At 49.4% G+C, this 22380-nt stretch overlaps 1 protein-coding gene across 1 annotated transcript; it reads left to right on the top strand.

Moving 5' to 3' along the window:
• Positions 1 to 2641: 2641 nt before the first annotated feature.
• LOC119945984 (guanylate-binding protein 1-like) lies at positions 2642 to 20596 on the top strand. Its single transcript, XM_038767322.1, has 12 exons — positions 2642 to 2726; positions 4468 to 4852; positions 5973 to 6170; positions 7345 to 7472; positions 8285 to 8394; positions 9213 to 9409; positions 13085 to 13327; positions 14504 to 14784; positions 15880 to 16092; positions 16965 to 17067; positions 17547 to 17740; positions 19975 to 20596. The coding sequence occupies exons 2-12, from the start codon at positions 4522 to 4524 to the stop codon at positions 20296 to 20298; spliced, it is 2322 nt and encodes a 773-aa protein (XP_038623250.1). The 5' UTR covers positions 2642 to 2726; positions 4468 to 4521; the 3' UTR covers positions 20299 to 20596.
• The last annotated feature ends 1784 nt before the right edge of the window (positions 20597 to 22380 follow it).

The following is a 22380-nucleotide window of genomic DNA, read 5'->3' as shown; positions in this document are numbered from 1 at the left end:
TCTCCCATTCTCTCCTCCTCTCTCCCCTTTTCTCCTTTCTCCTTCTCTCCTTTTCATCCTCTCTTCTTGGCTACTGACTGCAGAGCACAGTACTAAGCAGCTGGGAAAGTACAACTAATGCAAGATCCGTTCCCCACCTTCAAAAGACAGTTTTTCCTTTCTCCCATTCTCTCCTCCTCTCTCTCCTTGTCTCCTTTCTCCTTCTCTCCTTTTCACCCTCTCTTTTCTCCCTGTTCCTTCTCTTTTCTGTCCTCTTCCTTTCTACCCATCTTTCCTCCCCTCTCCCATTCTCTCCTCCTTTCTGCTTTCCTCCTTTCTTCTTTCTGCTTTCCTTTTTTTACCTTCCCTCCTCTTCTCTCAGCTATTTTTTTTGGGGGGGGGGTATCTGAGCAAACCGTGGTTTGGTCGATAGACGTTGGATTACAGAAGATTTTTCACTGCCCTCAGAGGTGCTTTTAAAGTCCCATGCAAGAGAGTTGATTCCCAGTTAAAGACTGCCTCCTTGCCTTTGGCTCTTTGGCTCATCAAATCTCACGCAACTTTGTGCCAGGAAGGAACGGAGACAAATATGAGTGAGCAGCCTATCAAAGATCTGTTATCTTTCTTACCACATTTTTCTCTGTAATAAACCCTCCCCTGTCCTAGAAAAAAAAGTTCCATATTTTTCCTCACCACTTCCTGGCGGGAAGTGAGAAAGCAGTGAGGAATCAGAGCTGTCAGTCTGAATTAATCAATCAATCAATGGATGGGATTTATTATTAATAATAATTGTGGGATTTATTATTAATAATAATTGTGGAATTTGATAAGAACTTATTATGTGCCAAGCCCTGTTCTAAATGCTGGGGTGGATACAGGCAAATCGGGTTGGGCACAGACCCTGTCTCACTTGGGGCTCTCAGTCTCAATCCCCATTTTACAGATGAGGTAATTGAGGCACAGAGAAGCAAAGTGACTTGCCAAAGGTCACACAGGAGACATGTGGCAGAGCCGGGATTAGGACCTATGATATTCTGACTCCGAGGCCCATGATCTATCCACTATGACATGCTGCTTCTCTATTTATTTAGCACTTACTGTCAGCAGAGCACTGTACTAAGCAAATGGGTGAGTACAATCAGTAGTTAGTAGACATGACTCCTGCCCTCAAGGAGTTTATGGTCTAGTCTGAAATATCTAGAGCTCTCATGGAAGTGAGAAGTGAAGTGAAGCAGCTTGGCTCAGCTGAAAGAGCACGGGCTTTGGAGTCAGAGGTCATGGGTTTGAATCCCGGCTCCACCACATGTCTGCTGTGTGACCTTGGGCAAGTCACTTAACTTCTCTGAGCCTCAGTTACCTCCTCTGTAAAATGGGGGTTAAGACTATGAGTCCCCAGTGGGACAACCTGATCATCTTGTATCTCCCCCAGCGCTTAGAACAGTGCTTTGCACATAGTAAGCGCTTAACAAATGCCATCATTATTATGGAAGGGCTGAGCCCTGACCTAGGGACTGGGACAGGGATGGAGAAAGGAGTGAACTCGGATCTGGTCCTTTGGGGTGGGTCAATGGGAAGAGAAAGGAGGGGAACAGACTGGCTAATGTACAAAGAACCACAGAGCACAATGTCAAAGACTGAAGTGAAACTGACCAGCAGAATATAGGTTCAAATCCCGGCTCTGCCACTTGCCTGTTATATTACAGTGGACAAGTCACTTCACTTCTCTCATATGTAAATGGAGATTAAATCCCCCTCCCTCTGATTTAGACTGTAAGCTCCACGTGGGACATGGACTGTGTCAATCTAATTATCTTGTATCTACCCCAGCACTTAGTTCAGTGCCTGGCACATACTAAACCCTTAACGAGTACCATAAAAAAATTTAGACATCCTTTGGGTGGAGTAGGGGGGTGGGGAGGGGGACTGATCCTTTTAGGAAGTGGGGGTGGTCAATCTAAGAACTGAGGACCCGAGGGAAAAAGGATTGGCTTACATTTCCCCTGTTTGTTGTTATATTGTACTCTCCCAAGCGTATAGGAGAGTGCTTTGCACATAGTAAGCACTCAATAATACGATTGAATAAATGAATGAATGAATGCCCCCTGGGAGGTCCTCATATCTGCTTCATTTATCAATCAATGTATTTATTGAGCAATAATCTTTATTTATTTATTTATTTATTTATTTATTTATTTATTTATTTATTTATTTATTTATTTATATTTCCTTTCAATGCAATGCATGGTACTGAGCCCTTGGAAGAGTAAGCCCTCCAAGGGTTTACAACCTAATGAGGGAGATAGACAATTATTTATGGAGAATGGAGTCAGAAAGATGAAAAAGAGAATGGCAGAGGCAGTAGTAGAAATTCCAGGTCTCCTGAAGGCCCCCAGGAGGGAAATGAGAGAGTCTTTGGCTTTTGATTCCTGCTCCTTCTGTCTCATGAGTCAGACTAGGGGAGAGGCCCTCTCCACCTTTGCTCCAGACAAGTAGCAGGGCCCCACCAGTGGCCCTCCAAGCAGAGAAGCTAATTAAAGTAACTTCCTGATAACATCTGTTGTTTTGATTGGCAGCTTGGAACTTCCTGATCCCTTGGACTTTTTGAACTTTACAAGGATTATTTTATGCTGGGTTCCGTGTCTCTCAAAAGATTACCATCATCCATACGGCAGTGGAGACGGAGGAGGAGGAAGAGGAAGAACACAGAACGCCCCCCAGGATAGGAAGACCTTTCCCAGGAGTATCAGGTATAGGACAGCCAGAAAGCTGGTCTTCCTCTGTTTCATGGGAGAGGGGCCAGAAAGAGAGGGTAGGGATTGAAGGAGAGAAGAGAAAAGGGAGGGAAGGGGAACCAAGAAGAAATGGGAGAAAGGGAGTTGGAGAGGGGAGAAAGGAAAAGGACTGAGGGGAGAGAGGAAAACTCTTTCCTTCCCACATTGATCCCACTTTTCGGGGGTTGGGGGCCATTGGTTGTGATCTGGCATAGAATTGGAAATCCAAAGTAGATTGAGGAAAAGCAGAAGGGAGAAAAGTGTCTTCCCCTACTGCCCTTTCCCCTCCAGTGAATGTTGCATTCAGGCAGCTGATTGTGTAAAAGGTGTTCTAAACAGGTAGTGTCAATCTCCTCTATGGACTGGGTTGTATCCATCAATCAGTCAATCAATCAGTGGTATTTATTGAGTACTTACTGTGTGCAGAGCACTGTACTAAGCACTTGGGAGAGTACAATATAAGAGTGTTGGTAGACATGTTCCCTTTCCACAGCAAATGTACTAAAGGAGAAAGGATTGAGGAGAGGGGAAGAACTGGGAGAGACTTAGGAGGTGGAGACTGAGGTAGATGGTGGACTCTCCATTCCTGTTAGCCATCTTGGGAGGTGCTGGACCAGATGTTTCTCCTCTCTTCCCTCCCCTGCCGCCCTCCCAACCCCCCCAGCTTTAGGGTCATGCGCCATGCATGCCCAAGTCCACCCATGATGCTCAGCACCAAGAATCAGGATGCAGCTGTTGTTCTGCTTTCCATTTGTCTCCCTCCTTCCCCGACGCCCACTCCATGAACTTTTCCTTAACAATTGGGCCAGGAGAGAGCTCTGGGCCAGTTTCCCACTGACGAAACAACCGGGTGGGGCCCATCAGTTAGGCCTGGGTTTCCCTGTAGCGTCTTGGTCCACTGCAGGACTTCAGACCTTGGGCAATCCTCCAGAATCCTCAGAAGAAGGGGTGGGTACTGCTCTTATTATTAAGATATGGACTTAAATACTGTGAGTTGGGGTGGCGTGAGTCCTAAATGCTTAGAGAGTACAGGCTCAAGTGTATAGGTAACATTGGAGGGAGGGAAATAGGGTAAACAGTCAGGCGCCAGGCCCCTTTGCCACCAGTTCCCTTTTTTATATAGTATTTGTTAAGTGTTTACTATATGCCAGGCACTATATTAAGAGCTAGCGGAAGATACAAGCAAATAACGTTGGACACAGTCCATGTCCTACATGGTGCTCACAGTCTTAATCCCCATTTTATACATGAGGGAACTGAGGCACAGAGAAGTGAAGTGACTTGCCTAAGGTCACACAGCAGACAAGTGGCAGAGCCGAAACTCGAACACAGGTCCTTCTGACTCCCAGATCTGTGCTCTACCCACTAGGTAATGCGGCTTCTCAATTCCCTCCTGATGCCTTTTCTCTGAAGAGTGAACTCAGAGTCAGATTATGTTTCTTTACTGTTGGGGTTGTGGGGAAGGACTCTGTTTTTTTAGTTCCTTCTTCTGTTGGCTGAATCAGTCCCCATCGGCCCCAATGGGCTCCTGTCGTCCCCTGTTGGCCTTCGTCAGATCCCATTGACTCCCATCGTCCCCCATAGGGCCCCAGTGACCCCTATTGGCCACCATCTTCCCCCAACGGCTCCCATCGGGTCCCATCGACTCCCATTGGCTCCCATTGACCCCTAATGGTTCCCATCGGCCCCCATTGACACGGCCGTGGCCTCTCCACAGGAGAAGACACGGAGCCAGTCTGGGGAAGGAGCCTGACAAGAGGCGGTCCACCAGATGGAAGGAGCCAACCCAGGCCCCAGGCCCAGCCCCGGCCCCAAACCCAGCCCCGGCCCCAGCCCCAGCTCCCAGCGAGCCTTCGAGTTCTTCCATCAGAAGGTCCAGTTTCACCCTCAAGAAGGGCAAGAAGTCAAGCCAACTTCCGGTCCCCAACGAAAGGACCTTCGTCTCTTCCAGAAGAGGTCCCAGAAAGCTTTCGGCTGTCAGGGACAACAGACATCCGAGGACCCTAAGAGGAGCCAAGTTCCCCACCAAGTGGAGGGCGGAGTGCCCCTCAAGCCCCTGAGGGCTGACCACAGAGAGGCCCAAAATGCTTTTGTCCGAGAGGGTAAGTGGAACTCTGACTCTCTTGGGGGCAGGGGTGGGGCAGAGAGTCAGCTGATGGGACTGATGCCCCAAGATCTCTAGACTGTAAGCTTGCTGTGGGCAGGGAATGTGTCCGCTAGCTCTGTCATATTGTACTCTCCCGAAAGCTTAGCACAGTGCTCTAAACATAGTAACTGCCCAATTCATTCATTCAGTCGTATTTATTGAGCGCTTACTGTGTGCAGAGCACTGTACTAAGCGCTTAGCACTGTACTGAGTGCTTGCCCAATAAATACCATCGATTGATTGACTGATTAATCTGGGGCCTTTCTGGCTCCTTCCTGGATGGGTGGAGTCGTCCCAAAGGCTCTCACCCGGTGCACACCCTTTCGGTTTCCAGCAGCAGTGAGGGAGGGGGCTGAGCCTGGTGTTGTCCAACTCCTCCTCCTCCTTCTCTTCCTCCTCCTCTTTCTTCTCCTCCAAGGTCTCCCACCTACTGAAAGTAGAGTACTAAGTGCTTTGGAGGGTACAGGAGGGTCAGTCGAGCTGATCCCTGGTCTCAAGGAGCTTCCAGTCTAAAGGGGGAGACAGACTTTAAAGTGAAATACAGATAGAACGTGAGAGACTCAGTCAATCAATCAATGGTATTTATTGAATGCTTTTCGTGGGTGTAGCCCTGTACTAAGCACTTGGGAGAATATAATAGTGTAAATAGATGTGATCCCTCCCCTAAAGGACTTTATAATCTAGTGGATAGAGTATAGAAGGTAAGAGAGAATCAGTCGATCAATCAGTGGTATTTATTGAGTGCTTATCATAGGTGTAGCCCTGTACTAAGCACTTGGGAGAATATAATAGTGTAAATAGATGTGATCCCTTCCTTAAAGGACCTTATAATCTAGTGGATAGTCTATAGATATGTGTGACTTTGGGCAAGTCCCTTAACTTCTTTGTGCCTCAGTTTTCTTGTCTGTAAGATGGGATGAAATATTTTTTCTCCTTTCCCCTTAGGCTGTGAGCCCCATGAGGGACAACAGGAAATGTATCCAATCCGATTATCCTGTCTCTACCTCAGAGTTTAACACAGTGTTGACATATAGTAAGTGTTTACCAAATACCACAATTATTATTGTTACCCTTAGCTGGCTGCTGTGCGGGGCTGCCCATGCAGGCCCCGATGTGCCTGGTGGAAAACAGTTCAAACCATCAGCTGGATGTGAACCCAGAGGCCCTGGCGATCCTCTCCAGGATCACTCAGCCCGTGGTGGTCGTAGCCATTGTGGGGATGTACCGGACCGGGAAGTCCTACCTCATGAATAAACTGGCCAGACAGAGGAAAGGTGAGTAGTGGCCTGAAGGCTCTCCCCCACCCTGGAGACCCTCCTCCAAGGCACGATTCCCACCCAACTCCCGGCATGGAGAACTCAAACTGGACCACCCAACTAGGCTCAGGTGCCCACCCTAGGTATAAAACCCCCAGCTCTCCTCTGGGGCACGGAAACCATCCCAGGGCACCTGTTTGCTGCCAAGCAGAGAGATCTTCCCTCAGACTCAGGGGGCCTGGGTCACAGAGGATCCCTTTGGCAAGGCAATGCCAAGACTAAGAGACCCTACGGTAGAGGCTTCTTCCCTAGAGACCCACCTGCACCAGAGATTTCCCGTCCCAGAGACCCATCTGTCCCAGGGACTTCCTGCCCCTGAGATCTACATGTCTCCGAGACGTTCCCACATCAGAAACTCACCTGACCCAGGGATTTCCTGACCCAGAGACCCACCTGTCTGAGAGACTTCCTGCCCCAAGACTCACCTATGTCAGAGACATTCCCACCTCAGAGACCCACCTGACCCAGGAACTTCCTGCCCCAGAGACCCACCTGTCTGAGAGATATTCCCACCCCAGAGAACCACCTGTCTGAGAGACTTCTTATCCCTAAGACCCAACTGTGTCAGAGACATTCCCACTCCAGTGACCCACCGAAGAGACTTCTTACCCTTAAAACCCACCTGTCCTAGGGATTGTCTGCCCCAGAGATCTATCTGACTGAGAGACTTCCCACCTCTGAGACCTACCTGTGGCAGAGACATTCCCACCCCAGAGACCCACCTGTCCCAGGGACTTTCTGCCCCTAAGACCCACCTGTCCCAGGGATGCCTTGCCCCAACGATCCACCTGTCCGAAAGACTTCCCGCCTCTGAGATCCACCTGTATCAGAGACATTCCCACTCTAGAGTCCCACCTGTCTGTGAGACTTCCCTCCTCAGAGACTGAGTCTGAAAGTTCTGATGGGCTTGGATCAGGCCTTGGGAGCTCAGAAGAGTCTTCTGCTCCCTCCAGATTGGGGCTCATTCAACCACTTCCCCTAAGGTGGGTGGGGGGCAGTGAACAGAGATGAAGAAATGAACCGTTAGAGTACACTGGGAGACCCTCTTTCACCGCGGGAGGGATGGGGGAGGGAACAGGCCCTCCTCCCCCAGACCCCTAGTGACTGGCCTCTCCCTCCCCCAACCCTGCAGGGTTCACCCTGGGCTCCACCATCCAGTCCCAAACCAAGGGCATCTGGATGTGGTGTATCCCCCACCCCTCCCAACCCAGATACACTCTGGTGCTGCTGGACACCGAGGGGTTGGGAGACACGGAGAAGGTGAGTGGGAGAGGGGCTGGGAGGTGACGGGAAGGCCTATGGGGCTGCTTCCACTGGGATCTGGGAAAATGTAACCTTGGGGAAGGGAGTGGAGTAGGGGAGCAAGTTGAGTGTGTCAATCAAAATTTCTGGGGCACAATGCTCCCTGTCCCAGGAGGTCCTGGAGTCTCAAAATAGGACAGAAATTCTGATTAATAATAATGATAGTCATTATAATAATAATAATAATAATGTTGGTATTTGTTAAGCGCTTACTATGTGCAAAGCACTGTTCTAAGCGCTGGGGTAGAAACAAGGTAATCAGGTTGTCCCATCAGGGGCTCACAGTCTTCATCCCCATTTTACAGATGAAGGAACTGAGGCCCAGAGAAGTGAAGTGACTTGCCCAAAGTCACACAGCTGACAAGTGGCAGAGCCGGGATTTGAACCCACAGCCTATGACTCCAAAGCCCGTGCTCTTTCCACTGAGCCACGCATTATAGTGCTTGTTTAGCACTTACCATGTGCCAAGAGTTCTAAGCGCTGGGGTTGGACACAGTCCCTGTCCCACATGGGGCTCACACTCTTAATCCCTATTTTGCAGGTGAGGTAATTGAGGCACAGAGAAGTGAAGTGACTTGTCCAAGGTCACACAGCAGTCATGTGGCGGAGCTGGGATTAGAACCCGGGTTTTACTGACTCCCAGGCTAGTGCTCTATCCACTAAGCCACGCTGCTTCTCTTGGAGCTCCTCTCTGGAGACTGGTTGGGGATGGGGAGGTGGAAGGGGGTGGGCTGGGCAGTCCCCTGAACAGTGGGCCCTCTGTATTCCAGGGGGATGCCAGGCACGATTCGTGGATCTTCTCCCTGGCCATCCTGCTGAGCAGCATCTTTGTGTACAACAGTAAGGGCGTCATCGACCAGTACGCACTGGAGAAGCTGCAGTATCCGGCAGAGGGGATTGCTCGGCCAGGAGAAGGGAAGGCTGAGGGCGGTGTGGGTAGGGCTCTGAGCTCCTGAAAGATCAATCAATCAATGATATTTATTGAGAGCTTACTGTGTGCAGAGTGGTGTAATACTTGCTTAGGGAGGTACGATATAACAGAGTTGGTAGAACGTTGCCTGCCCACAAGGAGTTCACAGCCCAGATTAACTGGGGGCAGTAGATTGGTCTCCTTAGAGGATTAGACAAGAGGAAATGGGCTCAGATTGTATAAGGAGGGACTTTCTGGCAGTGAGGCAGGATTGAACCCTTGGACAGACACAGGTATCCTAGTTGATTTAGGCATTAAGGACTTAAAGGCAGAGGGCTAGACCAAATGACCTTTGGATTGCTTCTGAATGACCAGCCTGGGTAAGAGGTGCTCCTAGGTAGCAGGTGAGAGGTGCCAGCTGGTTTTAGAGGGCAGCATGGTAATTGTTGGGGGCATTATGGGTGGGTTTGGGGGACAGCATGGGAATTGTTGGAGGCCTAATGGAGGGGTAGGAAATTCTGGGGTGGATTGTGAGAGTAGGTGGGATGGACTCGCTCCACAGGGAAGAGTTGCCCATGGCTATGAGGGGCTCCTTGCTTTCACCCTTCAATGGGCCAATCTTTCTCCTGGGGGCCACCGGATGGACAAGTCTGGGTGCCGCTCTAGAATAGGGAGCAAGGGACAGAGATTGAATGGCGAGGGAGGGGCAGGGGAGGGGGTGAAAAGGGCAGAGGAATGAGGCAGGCAGGGGTGCCCTCGCTCTCACCGTTCCTTAGCGATGCTCCCAGGTATGTGACGGAGTTGACCGAGCGGATCAGGGTGTCATCTCAGCCCTGCACCAATGGGGTGGAAGACTCGAACAAGTTCGTGAGCTTCTTCCCTGACTTCCTGTGGGTCGTGAGGGACTTCATCCTGGACCTGGAGCTGGATGGGCGGTGCATTTCAGAGGATGAGTACTTGGAGAGGGCACTGAAGCTACAGAAAGGTGAGAACCTGGGTCTGGATCAATCAATGGTATTTATTGAGCGCTTACTTTGTGCAGCACACTGTACTGAGCACTTGGAAGAGTACAGTATAACAGAGTTGGTTGGGGTGTTCTCTGCTCACAAGGAGCTAACTCCTAGGTAATAAAGGCCCAGTTTCTCACATTATTACGTTTCAAAAGCTGCCTGCCTTTGCACCTACTCTGCCCAACCCAAGTTGTTTATTCCTGGTCACTGACCTCTTCACTCCCAAGGCCCCAAGGACAATTGAACCATCTCATAAGGGCTCCCCTAAACACTGGACTCTTCACTCTCAAGGCCTGAATTCAACCATCTCTCCTAGTTCCTGGCTTTTCACTCTCAACGACGAAAGGACAATTCAACCATCTCCTCTGGGTATCACCGAATTAAGTTGTTATTGCTGTCGTTTACCTCACCAACCCCATCATGACCATTCAATCTCCCGCCTCCTGTCAGCCCATCCCTATCCTCCCCTCCTTCACCCAACTTCCCTCCTTCCCCTTGCACCACCCGCATCCCTCCTCCTCACCCCCTCCCTTTAATCCTGTCCCAGTGCCACCTCTCTTCCCCTTTCCCATGTGCCGGTTCCCATCAATCACTCCCATCCAAACCCTCCCCACCCCTCATGCTGTCCCCTCCCCCATTGTGTTCCCCACAACTTCAGCCAAGTGTGGCCTGTGGAACTCTCGCTCCTTCATGGGAAAGTTTCCCTTCATCCTTTTTTTGAATGGCATTTATTAAGCACTTACTATGTGCAAAGCACTGTTCTAAGCGCTGGGGAGGATACAAGGTGATCAGGTTGTCCCACGGGGGGCTCACAGTCTTAATCCCCGTTTTATAGATGAGGTAATTGAGGCACAGAGAAGTTAAATGACTTGCCCAGAGTCACACAGCTGACAGTTGGCGGAGCTGGGATTTGAACCCATGACCCCTGACTCCAAAGCCTGTGCTCTTTCCACTGAGCCATGCTGCTTCTCTCGAACTGTTCCTTGAACTGTTCCTGATTCAGTCACTCCTCCTCCTCTCCATCGCTGAAACCTGACTCTCCCCAGATGACACGGTCTCCCCTGCTGCTCTCTCCAGAGGGGGCCTTTTCCCATTCCCCCAGAGTCACTGGAAAAGGAGGAGGTGTTGGCTTCCTTCCCACGCCTCAATGCTGCTTTCGCACCATTCCACCTCCGCCATCCCTTTCTTTTCTTTCCTTTTCTTTGAAGCCCTGATCATTGGCTTCTACCACCTACTCTAGATTCAGGTGACTGTCATCTACCACTCCACAGGTCCCACCTCCAACTTCTTTAACCATTTTGATCCCTTTCTCATATTCCTTCTCTCTCCAAGCCCACACTGATCCTTAGGGACTTCACTATCCACATAGATATTCCTGATGACCCTTCTGCTGACCGCCTTCTATCACTCCTCAACTCCACTGACCTCAAGGTACTCCACTCCACCTCGCCCACTCACCAACTTGGACACACACTTGATCTCATCGTTTTTAACCACTGCACAATCTCTACCTTCGCCAACTCTGAAATCCCTCTATCTGACCACAACCTCCCAACTTGTCTCCTCTCCCTCATACCTCCACCCCAGAAGTCTGTACTATTCCAGCACAGTGACCTCCGATCTTTTGACCCCATCCAATTTTCTCAACTCATCATGTCCCTCCTAGCCTCCATACTCAAACTACTCTCCCTTGATGACCAAATAGATAATCTCAAAGTCACCCTCTCTACTGAACACAGCTCACTCACTCCCCTATCCTTTCATCAGTCTCATACAACAAACCCATAGTCCTGCACAGTATGCCTCCTTTGCTCTTGCTCGAGCCACAGAGCGCTGCTGGCAGAAATCTAAATATCAGGCCAATTTCATCCACTTTAAGTTTATCCTTGCATGCTTTAACTCTGCCCTTTCCTCCTTCTGGCAAAGTTATTTCTCCACCCTTATTGACACCCATGCCCATTGACCTCGCCTGTTGTTCCAGATATTTAACTCACTCCTCAAGCCCCCTGTCCCTTGCCTTCCCTATCTGTTGCCCCCAAAGAGCTGGCCACCTACTTTATTAAGAAAATTGACATCATCAGGCATGAGCTCCCTAAAATCGCCCCTCAGTCCCTCCCCTTTCCATTCCCCTCTTCAACCCTCCCCTCCTTCCCAGCAGTATCTCTAGAGGAGATCTCCTGCCTCCTCTCAAAAGCCACCACCTCCACCTAAGTATTCGACCCCATTCCTTCACACTGTATCAAAATTCTCACCCCTTCCCTTCTTCCCTCCCTAACTGCCTTCAACTGTTTGCTCTCCAACGGCTTCTTCCCCGCTGCTTTCAAACATACCCATGTCTCCCCTCTCCTAAAACAACCCTCTCTTGACCCCACGATTCCCTCTGTTATCACCCCATCTCCTTCCTACCATTCCTCTCCAAACTCCTTGAGTGAGTTGTCTACACCTGCCTTTTGAAATTCCTCTCCTCCAATTCTCTCCTTTATCCCCTCCAATCTGGCTTCTGTCCCCTTTACTCCACAGAAACTGCCCTCTCAAAGGCCAGTGATCTCCTTCTTGCCAAATCAAATAGCCTCTACTCCATCCTAATTCTCCTCGATCTCTCAACTGCCTTCGACATTGCGGACCATCCCTTCCTCCTGGAAACTTTATCCAACCTTGGCTTCACGGACTCTGTCCTCCCCTGTTTCTCCTCTTATCTCCCTGGCAAGGCATTTTCAGTCTTCTTTGTAGGCTCTTCCTCTGTCTCCTAAACCCTAACTGTGGGGGTCCCTCAAGGTTCAGTTCTGTGTTCCCTTCTACACGCACTCCTTTGAAGAACTCATTCACTCCCAAGGCATCAACTCAATGCTGATGATACCAAAATCAACATCTCCAGCCCTGATCTCTCTCCCTCTCTGCAGTCTCGCACTTCCTCCTGTCTTCCCGTCTACTCTTCCTGGAGAGGGTCTTCTAGACCAAGAGGGAAACAGACAGTCCTGGTTCTTGAGGGCTGGTGGCAGAGGCAGACCCACCAACTGTCCTCTCAGTGGCACAGAGAGAGGAAGACTCGATGATGGAAGGAGGTCACAGCCCAGGATCCTGGTTTGAATCCAGGGGCCAGGTTCTAATCATGGTTCTGCCACTTGTCTGCTGTGTGACCTTGGGCAAGGCATTTCACTTAGAGAAGCAGGGTGGCTCACTGGAAAGAGCCCGGGCTTTGGAGTCAGAGGTCATGGGTTCAAATCCCGGCTCTGCCAATTGCTAGTTGTGTGACTTTGGGCAAGTCACTTAACTTCTCTGTGCCTCAGTTCCCTCATCTGTAAAATGGGAATTAAGACTGTGAGCCCCCCATGGGACAACCTGATCACCTTGTATCCCCCTGTGCTTATAATAGTGCTTTGCACACAGTAAGCACTTAATAAATTCCATTGTTATTATTATCCGGGCCTCAGTTACCTCATCTGTAAAATGGGCATTGAGACTGAGCTCCGTGTCATACAGGGACTATGTCCAACCCAATTTTCTTGTATCCACCCCAGCGCTTAATACAGTGCCTGGCACGTAGTAAGTGCTTAACAAATACCACTATTATTATTATTATTGTTATTATTATTTTCCTGGACCCTGAACCCCACTGTGCTGTAACCCCTCCACTACGCATCCTCCACCAGGGGACCACCCCAACACCCAGATGTTGAACCTGCCCAGGAAATGCATCCGTCAGTTCTTTCCCAGCCGCAAGTGCTTCACCTTCAGCTTTCCTGCACCCCCGAAGCTTGTGGGCCACCTGGATGAGCTGGGGGAGGACCACCTGTACTCCGACTTCGTGCAACAGGCCAACAACTTCTGTACCTACATCTTCCAGAACACCAAGATCAAGACTCTGCAGGGTGGCATCGTGGTGAATGGCCCCCGTGAGTCTGCCCTGCCTAATCCCTGGGGGTGGGAGTTGTCTGGGCTGCTGCCCCCAGAAGGGATGAAAAATAAAATGAAAAACAAATAATTATACTTGTTAAGTGCTTACTATGTTCCAAGCACTGTTCTAAGCACGGGGGTAGAGACGAGTTAATCAGGTTGGACACAGTCCCTGTACCATGTGGGGCTCATACTCTTAATCCCTGTTTTACAGATGAGGTAACTGAGGCCCAGAGAAGTGAAGTGACTTGCCCAAGGTTACACAGCAGACACGTGGCAGAACTAGAATTAGAACCCAGGTCCTTCTGACTCCAAGGCCCGTTCTCTATCCACTAAGCCACACTGAGGACACAGCAAGTCCAGTGGTCCTTGGCTTCCTCCTTGAGGTTGCAAGGCCAGTCCAGTTCCGGGGGCCCTACCTGTTGTGTTTGGGTTGTTTCCCAAGGAGCCCAAGCCTACTCTCATTACTGGGCTCTAGGGAGATCAATCAATCAATCAGTAAATCAATGGTATTTGTTGAGTGCTTACTATCTGCAGAGCACTGTACTAAGTGCTTGGGAGAGCATAACACAACAGGGTTGGAAGATATGTTCCCTGCCCACAAGGAGCTTACATTTTAAAGGGAAGGGCAAAGGAGCAGCCTGACCATTATCCCAGGGGATTCTGGGTCCAACAGGACCGTGGAGCCCTCAGTGGGGGAGAGTTGGGGCAGACCCTTTCCCTGTAGTCATCAGGGACATGGGCCCTTTGACGTCAGCCCAGTCTCCTGGGTTCCCATGGGGGGCAAGCCCCCTGGGGAGCCAGTTTCCACCCAAACCCTGAAACTGAGAAGCAGCGTGGCCTAGTGCATAAAGCACAGACCTGGAAGTTGGAAGGACCTGGGTTCTAATCCTGACTCTGCCACTTGTCTGCTGTGTGACCTTGGGCAAATCACTTACCTTTTCTATGCCTCAATTACCTCACCTGTAAAATGGGGATTAAGACTGTGAGCTCCACAGGGAACGTGAACAGCATTCATCCTGAGTAGCTTGTAACTGCCCCGGCAATTAGTACAGTGGCTGGAACATAGTAAGTGTGTTAACAAATACCATAATAAAAATCGGTAGGGGAGAGGAGGTTACAATTTGTCAGCAAACGCAAGGAGTCCCCTGAAGGTGTCACATGCCCCTTCTCAGGCCTGGCCATGCTGGTGAAGACCTATGTGGAGACCATCCGGAGCGGAAATGTGCCCTGCCTGGAGAATGCAGTGTTGGCGCTGGCCCAGATTGAGAATGCTGAGGCGGTGAAGGTCGCCTGCTCCCACTACACCACCCTGATGGCACAGCAGGTCCAGCTCCCCACAGGGACCCTCCTGGAGCTGCTGGAGGCTCACAGAGTGTGCGAGAGGGAGGCTCTCCGGCTCTTCATGCAGCGCTCCTTCAAGGACAAGAAGCAGAAATTCCAGAGGGAGCTGGCGGTACCTACACGGGGCTGGGAAATGGGAGGATCGACCAACCAATCAGCCAGAGGGATGAGGTGGTACATTTGTTGGGTTTGGGAAGGAGGAAAATTAACCGACCAATAAGCCAGAGGGAGGAGGAGGTAGCTTTGCTGGGACTGGGAAAGGGGAAAGTCAACCAACCAATCATTCAGAGGGAGAGGGATGCACCTATGTCAGTGGGGTGAGAAAGGGAAGAATCAACCTCCATCAGTCAGTGGTCATCATCCTCCTCCTCAGTATTTATTGAGCACTTACTGTGCATGGAGCATTGCACTAAGCACTTGGGAGAGTACAATTCAGCAGAATTGGTAGAGTATTCCCTGCCCACACGAGAAGCAGTATGGTCTAGTGGATAGATCATGGGCCTAGGAGCCAGAAGGACCTGGCTGTGTGACCTTGAGCAAGTCATTTAACTTCTCTGTGCTTCAGTTGGCTCATCTGTAAGATGGGAATTAAGACTGTGATCCCTATGCGGGATAGGGACTCTGTCCAACCTAATTAACTTTTATCTACCCCAGCACTCAGTACTGTGCCTGGCACACAGTAAGCACTTAACAAATACCATAAGAACAACAACAAAATGAGCTTACAGTCTAGTAGGTGATTTATGGTATGTAACAGGCAGTTAAATAAGCACTGGGAGCAGAAAGAGAAAGCAGGAAGTCATTCCACTAGATCAGGTGAAGTAGGAGAATAAGTCATTGAATATATAAATGAAAGCCCAAATAAAAATACAGGCATGTGCACACATAGCAAGAGTGGGAATGAAATATTCAAGTTCTAACGGTTATCTGGTCAACCCATCTGGTTCCAGGTTGGGGCAGAGTGTCCAATCAATCAATCGTATTTACTGAGCACTTACTGTATGCAGAGCACTGTATTAAGCACTTGGGAGAGTGCCTTCTAATAGGTGGTAGATGTGTTCCCTGCCCACAAAGACCTTACAGTCTACAGGAGAAGGAAGACTGGGTGTTTGCTTGATTTTTAAAGCTCTGCCAGGTGGAGACGCCTTCAGCATCTATTTCCTTCTCCCCCATATCTCCCCCACCCCATTCCCCCCTCCCTCATCAGGAGATCCTGCAATTGAAGCTGGAGGAGTTGTGTCAGAAGAATGAGGAGGAGTCCACTAAGCTGTGCACAAACTTAATCCAGAAGATTTTCAGGCCACAGGAGATGGAGGTGAAACAGGGACTGTACTCTAAGCCAGGGGGCTACCAGCTGTTCATCCAAAAGAGGAAAGAGTTGGAACAGGAGTACACTCAGATCCCCAGGAAGGGTCCACAGGTACTGCCCGGGATGGTTTGGGGTGCCTGAACCCCCGAGGACCTGGCCAAGGGGGTAACCCAGAGGGGTCCAGAGTGGGACTGGTGCTCCCCAGGGTTTTCCCCGGGCCCATTCCAGGGTGGGGTGGTACAGGGAGGGAAGTAAGGGGTTGCCACTTGGCGCTTAGTAAAGTGCTTTGCATTCATTCATTCAGTCCTATTGAGCTCTTACTGTGTGCAAAGCACTGTACTAAGCACTTGGGAGGGTACAATATAACAAACAACAATTACATTCCCTGCCCACAATGAGCTTACAGTCTAGAGGTGGAGCCAGACATTAATATAAATAAAAAAATAAATCGAAGATATGTATATAAGTGCTGTGGGGCTGGGAGAGGGAATGAATAAAGGGAGCAAATCAGCATGACGCTGAATGGAGTGGGAGAAGGGGAAAGGAGGGCTTAGTCAGGGAAGGCCACTTGAACGAGATGTGCCTTCAGTAAGGATTTGAAGGGACGTGGGGAGAGTAAAATGGAAAACCCCATTTTACACACAGTAAGCACTCAATAAATATGATTCAGTAAATGAATGCCACCCCCAACTCCCTATGCCCAGTCCCTGAGGGTACCCACCTCTGCCAGAAAATAGGTGAGGATGTTGTTATGGGGAAGAGTTTATGGCCTGAACTGCCCCCAACCATGCTGCTCGGGTCCCCCAAGTCAGTAGATTCTACTCTTCTCCCTCCCAGAACTGGGGCTGCCACAGTGTAATCCTTGGGGACAATGGCCCAGGCGCTTTGGTCACCGGGGTGGATCCACTGGGTGGATTCCAGGGGCAGATCCCAGGAGTGGATCGCTGTTCAACCAAGGATCTGACAGTTCCTCTGGCCCCCAGGCAGAAGTGTGCCTCCAGAACTATTGGAAGAGCCAGGAGGAGGTGGCTGACTCCATCCTTCAGCTGGACCAGTCCCTGTCCCAGAAGGATAAGGAGATTGAAGGTACAGTGGAAGCAGAGGGGTATGGTGATTATGGGGGGATGCCCTGTCCAGACCAGCTGGTACCGAGGTGCCAGATCAGGGGAGCAGCAGAGTGCAGCAATGTTGGGGGGTGCCCAAATCTGGGGTGTGTCTAGTGTTTGCAGCAGGGCTTCTCACAGTCCAGACACACCTGGGGGATGAGGCTGTTCCAACCCAAGCCCCTCTCCCTCTCCCCCAGAGCCTTGCAAATCCAGAACCTGCCCTCCCCTCCCCCACCAGTGGGTCCTAAGTGCACACCCAGGCAGCCCCAGGTTTGGGAGACCCAGACACCTCTGGGACTCAGAGACAAATTTGCAGCCAAGTCTGCGGTCCCCCCATGACTGTGGCATCCACGGCCACCACCCTGAGGAGCCGCAGCCCAGGTCGAGGAGGGCACCGGGAGGTGTGTCCTGTCCCCTTCGCCCTCCCCCCGAGGCCAATTTCCTTTCCTCCCTCTACAGTGGAGCGGGCGAAATCCCAGGCTACCATGCGGGAATTGAAGAAAATGCAGCAGGTGCAGGAGAAAATGCAAGAGCTGCTGGAGCAGCAGGAGAAGAGCTACAAGGAGAACTGGAACCAGTTGATGGAGAAAATGAAGCAGGATAACAAGAAGCTGATGGAAGATCAGCAGAAAACATTACATTTCAGGCTTGCGGTAGGGTACTGAGGACCTGGCCCCCAGACCATTTTGTCAATTAACTGTGCTAAGTCTGCCGGAGCCCCTTCTTTCCTCTCCCCCTCGTCCCCCTCTCCATCCTCCCGTCTTACCTCCTTCCCTTCCCCACAGCACCTGTATATATGTATATATGGTTGTACATATTTATTACTCTATTTATCTATTTATTTATTTATTTTACTTGTACATTTCTATCCTACTTATTTTATTTTGTTGGTATGTTTGGTTCTGTTCTCTGTCTCCCCCTTTTAGACTGTGAGCCCACTGTTGGGTAGGGACTGTCTCTATGTGATGCCAATTTGTACTTCCCAAGCGCTTAGTACAGTGCTCTGCACATAGTAAGCGCTCAATAAATACAATTGATTGATTGATTGATTGATTGCCGGGTGCAGGGCCTGTACAAGACCCTTTGGGGAATGCCAGGATAGAAAAGGCAGGGTTCTTGCCCTCCAGGAGCATACAGTCTAGTGGGAAAGACTGCCACTTACACAGGAACAGAGATTCATCCATGACAAGCAACAGAGAGAGACTCACATAGAGCAGATGGCACAGCCTCTGACTTCAAACAGCTTGGGGTTGTAGACGCGGTATGGCCTAATGCCTAGAGCTCGGGACCCGAGAGTCAAATGACCTGGGTTGTAACCCTGGCTCCGCCACTTCTCTGCTGTGTGACCTCGGACAAATCACTTAAATTCTCTGTGCCTCAGTTCCTTCATCTGTAAAATGGGAATTCAATGGCTCTCTCCTACTTAGACTGTGAGCCCCATGTGGGTTCTGATTATCTTGTGTCAGCACTTAGTACAGTGCTTGGCACATAGTAAGTACTTAACAAAACCACAATTGTTATTATTATAAGGAGGGATGGAGCTGACCCAGAACATCAAGGGACCGAGGGAAAGAATCCAACAGCTATGTGAGGGCATAACCAGTCCAGCTCAGACCAAGAGGTGGGAGAGGGAGGGTGGGGTCCAGAGGGACTACAGAAAGGCAGACAGGGTTATTCATTCATTCAATCATATTTATTGAGCACTTACTGTGTGCCAGCACTGTACTAAATGCTTGGAAAAGCACAATACAACAATAAGCAGTGATGTTCCCTGCCCACAACGAGTTTACAGTCTAGAGTGGGGGAGACAGGCATCAACAAAAGGGCTGATTAACTTATATTGACCCCAGTGCTTAGTGCAGTGTTTTGCATATAGTAAGTGCTTGACAAATAACCTAATTCAATCATTAATCAAGGGCTGGGAAGAGCAGGGGAGAGAGAGTAGGGCTGTGCTGGCATCCACAATGGGACCTCTGCCTTCTCCTCCTTTATCCCTTCCTCCTCTTCCTCCTGCTCTTCTCCTTTTTTACAGTATTTGTTAAGCATTTGCTGTGTGCCAGGCACTGTACTAAGTGCTGGGTAGGTAAAAGTCAGGTTGGATACTGTCCCTGTCCCTCATGGGGACTCACAGTCTTAATTCCCATTTTACAGATGAGGTAACTGAGGCCTAGAGAAGTGAAGTGACTTTCTATCATTGATTAATTGATTGATTTTGGGCAACTACTGCTCTGAAAAAAGGAAAGTCCCCACGCTTGCATACCTAGCATATGCATATCCAGAAAACTGGGTTACCAAATTTTTGGTTGTGATAAACATTTAGAGGGGTGTGCTATTTATATTCAAGTCACTATGTATATATGTGTGTACATATTTATTACTCTATTATTTATTTTACTTGTACATATTTATTCTATTTATTTTATTTTGTTAATATGTTTTGTTTTGTTGTCTGTCTCTCCCTTCTAGACTGTGAGCCCACTGTTGGGTAGGGACCGTTTCTATATGTTGCCAACTTGTACTTCCCAAGCGCTTAGTACAGTGCTCTGCACACAGTAAGCGCTCAATAAATACGATTGAATGAATGAATAAAGGTCCCAAAGCAGGCAAGCGGCCGAGTGGGGATTAGAACCTGGATCCTTCGTCATCATCATCATCAATCATATTTATTGAGCGCTTACTGTATGCAGAGCACTGTACTAAGCGCTTGGGAAGTACAAATTGGCAACATATAGAGACAGTCCCTACCCAACAGTGGGCTGGCCCGTGCTCTCTCCACTAGGCCATGCTGGTCCTTCTTCTCTTCTTCCTCCATCTCTTCCTCCCCCAATTCCCCTCTCTTCCCGTCCCATGCACTCCTGCTGACAGCTCCTTATGCCATGTCTCCCAGGAGCAGGCCAGACTTCTGCAGGAGGGCTTCTCGAAGGAGGTCAACCTCCAGAAAAACCAGTACAAGGCCCTGCAGGAGCTGTACAAACAAGACACCGCTTCCAGAGACCAGCAGATCCAGGACCTCCGGGAAGCCCGTCTGAAGGCCGAGACGAAGGCGGCCAATTACAAGCGTCAGCACCAGGAGAAGAAAGAATCTTTCCAGGAGTGCATCGATGAGTTAAAACAGAAGGGAGCAAAGGCCACCAACGTCCAACAGAAAGTCCAGCATCTGAAAAATGACTTGTCCCAGAAGGAAAAAAAAAGCATATGCCCAATCCAGTGAGAAGTCCGCCCCACCAGGCCCCTGAGCCTCCGTGCCCTCTTTTTGCCCACTGCTGGAGGTCCTTGAGGGGTCTCTTTACTGTGCTGCCGTCCTTCGTTCAGGATCTGTCCAGACGCCCCATTGGCGGAACCAACCTTGGTCTAAGAAATCAGCACGGCCTCACTGGTTTTTGTTTGTTGAAGGAATTCCAGGCAACTGTCACAACCAGTCAATTTGTTGAGCACCTCCTAGGTGCCAAGAGCTATAAAAATTGCTTGGGGGAGTGCAACAAAGTAGATATGAACCCGGCCCTCAGGGAGCTTCCACTCTACTGTGTTCAGAGCACTGTGCTGACCACTTGAGAAAGTATAATTCACTGAGTCTACAGGATTCCTGCCCTTGATGAGCTTACAGCCTAGTAACTATTACCTTAAGGAAGTCTTCCTCCCTCGAGGGTTACTCACTAATAGTCTGTATTTAATAAACGTCAGTGAATCAAGAATCAATTGTATTCTCCCCGGGTTGATTTTATTTCACTATTATTTTTATCAGTCAAGGGAGAGAGGTAGGGAGGGCCCCGGTGGGGTGGGGGAGGGTGGGAAGGACAGGACAGAGTAATGTGATGGTGTCATAACCGCTATTTTCTGAAGCCACTCTTTTCAAATCGCGAGACCCAGCAGGAGGACATAACACCAGACAACAAAGCGTCTGGTGTTTTCATCCTGGACAGGGGCCAGGCCAGCGGAAAACCTGTCAAAGCACCAGCTAATAATAATAGCAATTGTAGTATTTGTTAAGCACTTATTATGTCCCGGGCACTATACTAAGCACGTGCAAATGAGGTTGGACACTGTCTCTGTCCCACATGGGGCTCGTAGTCTTAATCCCCATTTTACAGATGAGGGAACTGAGGCACAGAGAAGTGAAGTGACCTGCCATAGGTCACACAGCAGACAAGTAGCGGAGCCAAGGTGAGAACCCAGGTCCTTCTGATTCCCAGGCCCGTGCTCTAATCACTAAGCCCCACAGGCTTCCCTTTCAGGGCCGGCAGAGAACTCCTATCAACTCCCTCTCAACTCCACATCTCTGTATTTAGATTTAGGCAAGCAGTGTCATCAGCAGCTGGAATGGTTGTGACGGGTCTTAATATGGAAAGATCCAGGGTTATGTGAGTGTTGGCTCAGTTCTTAACCCTCCATCTATCCCCCAGGTCCAACCAAACAATTGAATGATCAGTCAGTGGTATCTACTGAGCATTTGCTTTGTGCAGAGCACTGAATTGAGCACTTAGGAAAGTACAGTTTGTCGACACGATCGCTGCACTTGAAGAGCTTACTGTCCAACAGACATTAAAATGAAATAAAGGTAAGGGAAAAATATGAGTGTAAGTGCATATTTATTCAATCATATTTATTGAGCACTTACTGTGTGCAGAGCACTGTACTAAGCACTTAGCACTGTGTTTATTTATATAGAGCATATAGATATATCTGTATTATATATAGAAATAGATATAACACATGTATATAGCATATGTATAGCATATATAGCACTGTACTAACATATATAGCATATATATTATTATATTATATATAAATATATTATATTATATATATGGCATATAGACAAGTGCTGTGAAGATGAGGTTGGGGGGGTTCCTAAGTATTTAGGGGGTGATATTAAATGCATGGGAGATGCAGTAAGGAGGCAAAATGGGATGGAAGGATGAGCAGGAAGTCCAGGAAGGCTTCTGGAGGAGATATTACTTAAGAAGGACTTTGAATAATAATAATTGCAGAATTTGTTAAGCACTTACTTTAGGCCAAGCACTGTACTAAGATCTGGGGTAGCTACAAGACAATCAGGTCCCACATGGAGCTTACAGTCAAAGTAGGGGGGAGAACGGGTATTGAATCCCCATTTTGCAGATGAAACAACTGAGTTGCAGAAAAGTTAAGGGACTTGCCCAAGGTCATCCAGTAGACTGAGCCAGGATTAGAACCCAGGTCCTCTGACTCCTGGGCCTGTGCTCCATCCACTAGGCCTCGTTGCTTCCCTTTGAAGATGGGAAGAGTTCTGGTCTGTCAGTCTGCTACTCTGCAG

The sequence above is a fragment of the Tachyglossus aculeatus genome, chromosome 26 (genome assembly GCF_015852505.1).
Source record: "Tachyglossus aculeatus isolate mTacAcu1 chromosome 26, mTacAcu1.pri, whole genome shotgun sequence".
Taxonomy (NCBI): domain Eukaryota; kingdom Metazoa; phylum Chordata; class Mammalia; order Monotremata; family Tachyglossidae; genus Tachyglossus; species Tachyglossus aculeatus.
The sequence above is the reverse complement of the archived record's forward strand: the minus strand, read 5'-3'. Positions and strand labels throughout refer to the sequence as shown.

What these genes read in the sequence shown, in the direction of transcription:
- LOC119945984 (XM_038767322.1), top strand. Translation starts at nt 4,522, where the DNA reads ATGGAAGGAGCCAACCCAGGCCCCAGGCCCAGCCCCGGCCCCAAACCC. An exon ending in AAATGCTTTTGTCCGAGAGG is followed by an intron (nt 4,853 to 5,972) that starts GTAAGTGGAACT and finishes TGTTACCCTTAG; the next exon opens with CTGGCTGCTGTGCGGGGCTG. An exon ending in CATCGTGGTGAATGGCCCCC is followed by an intron (nt 13,328 to 14,503) that starts GTGAGTCTGCCC and finishes GCCCCTTCTCAG; the next exon opens with GCCTGGCCATGCTGGTGAAG.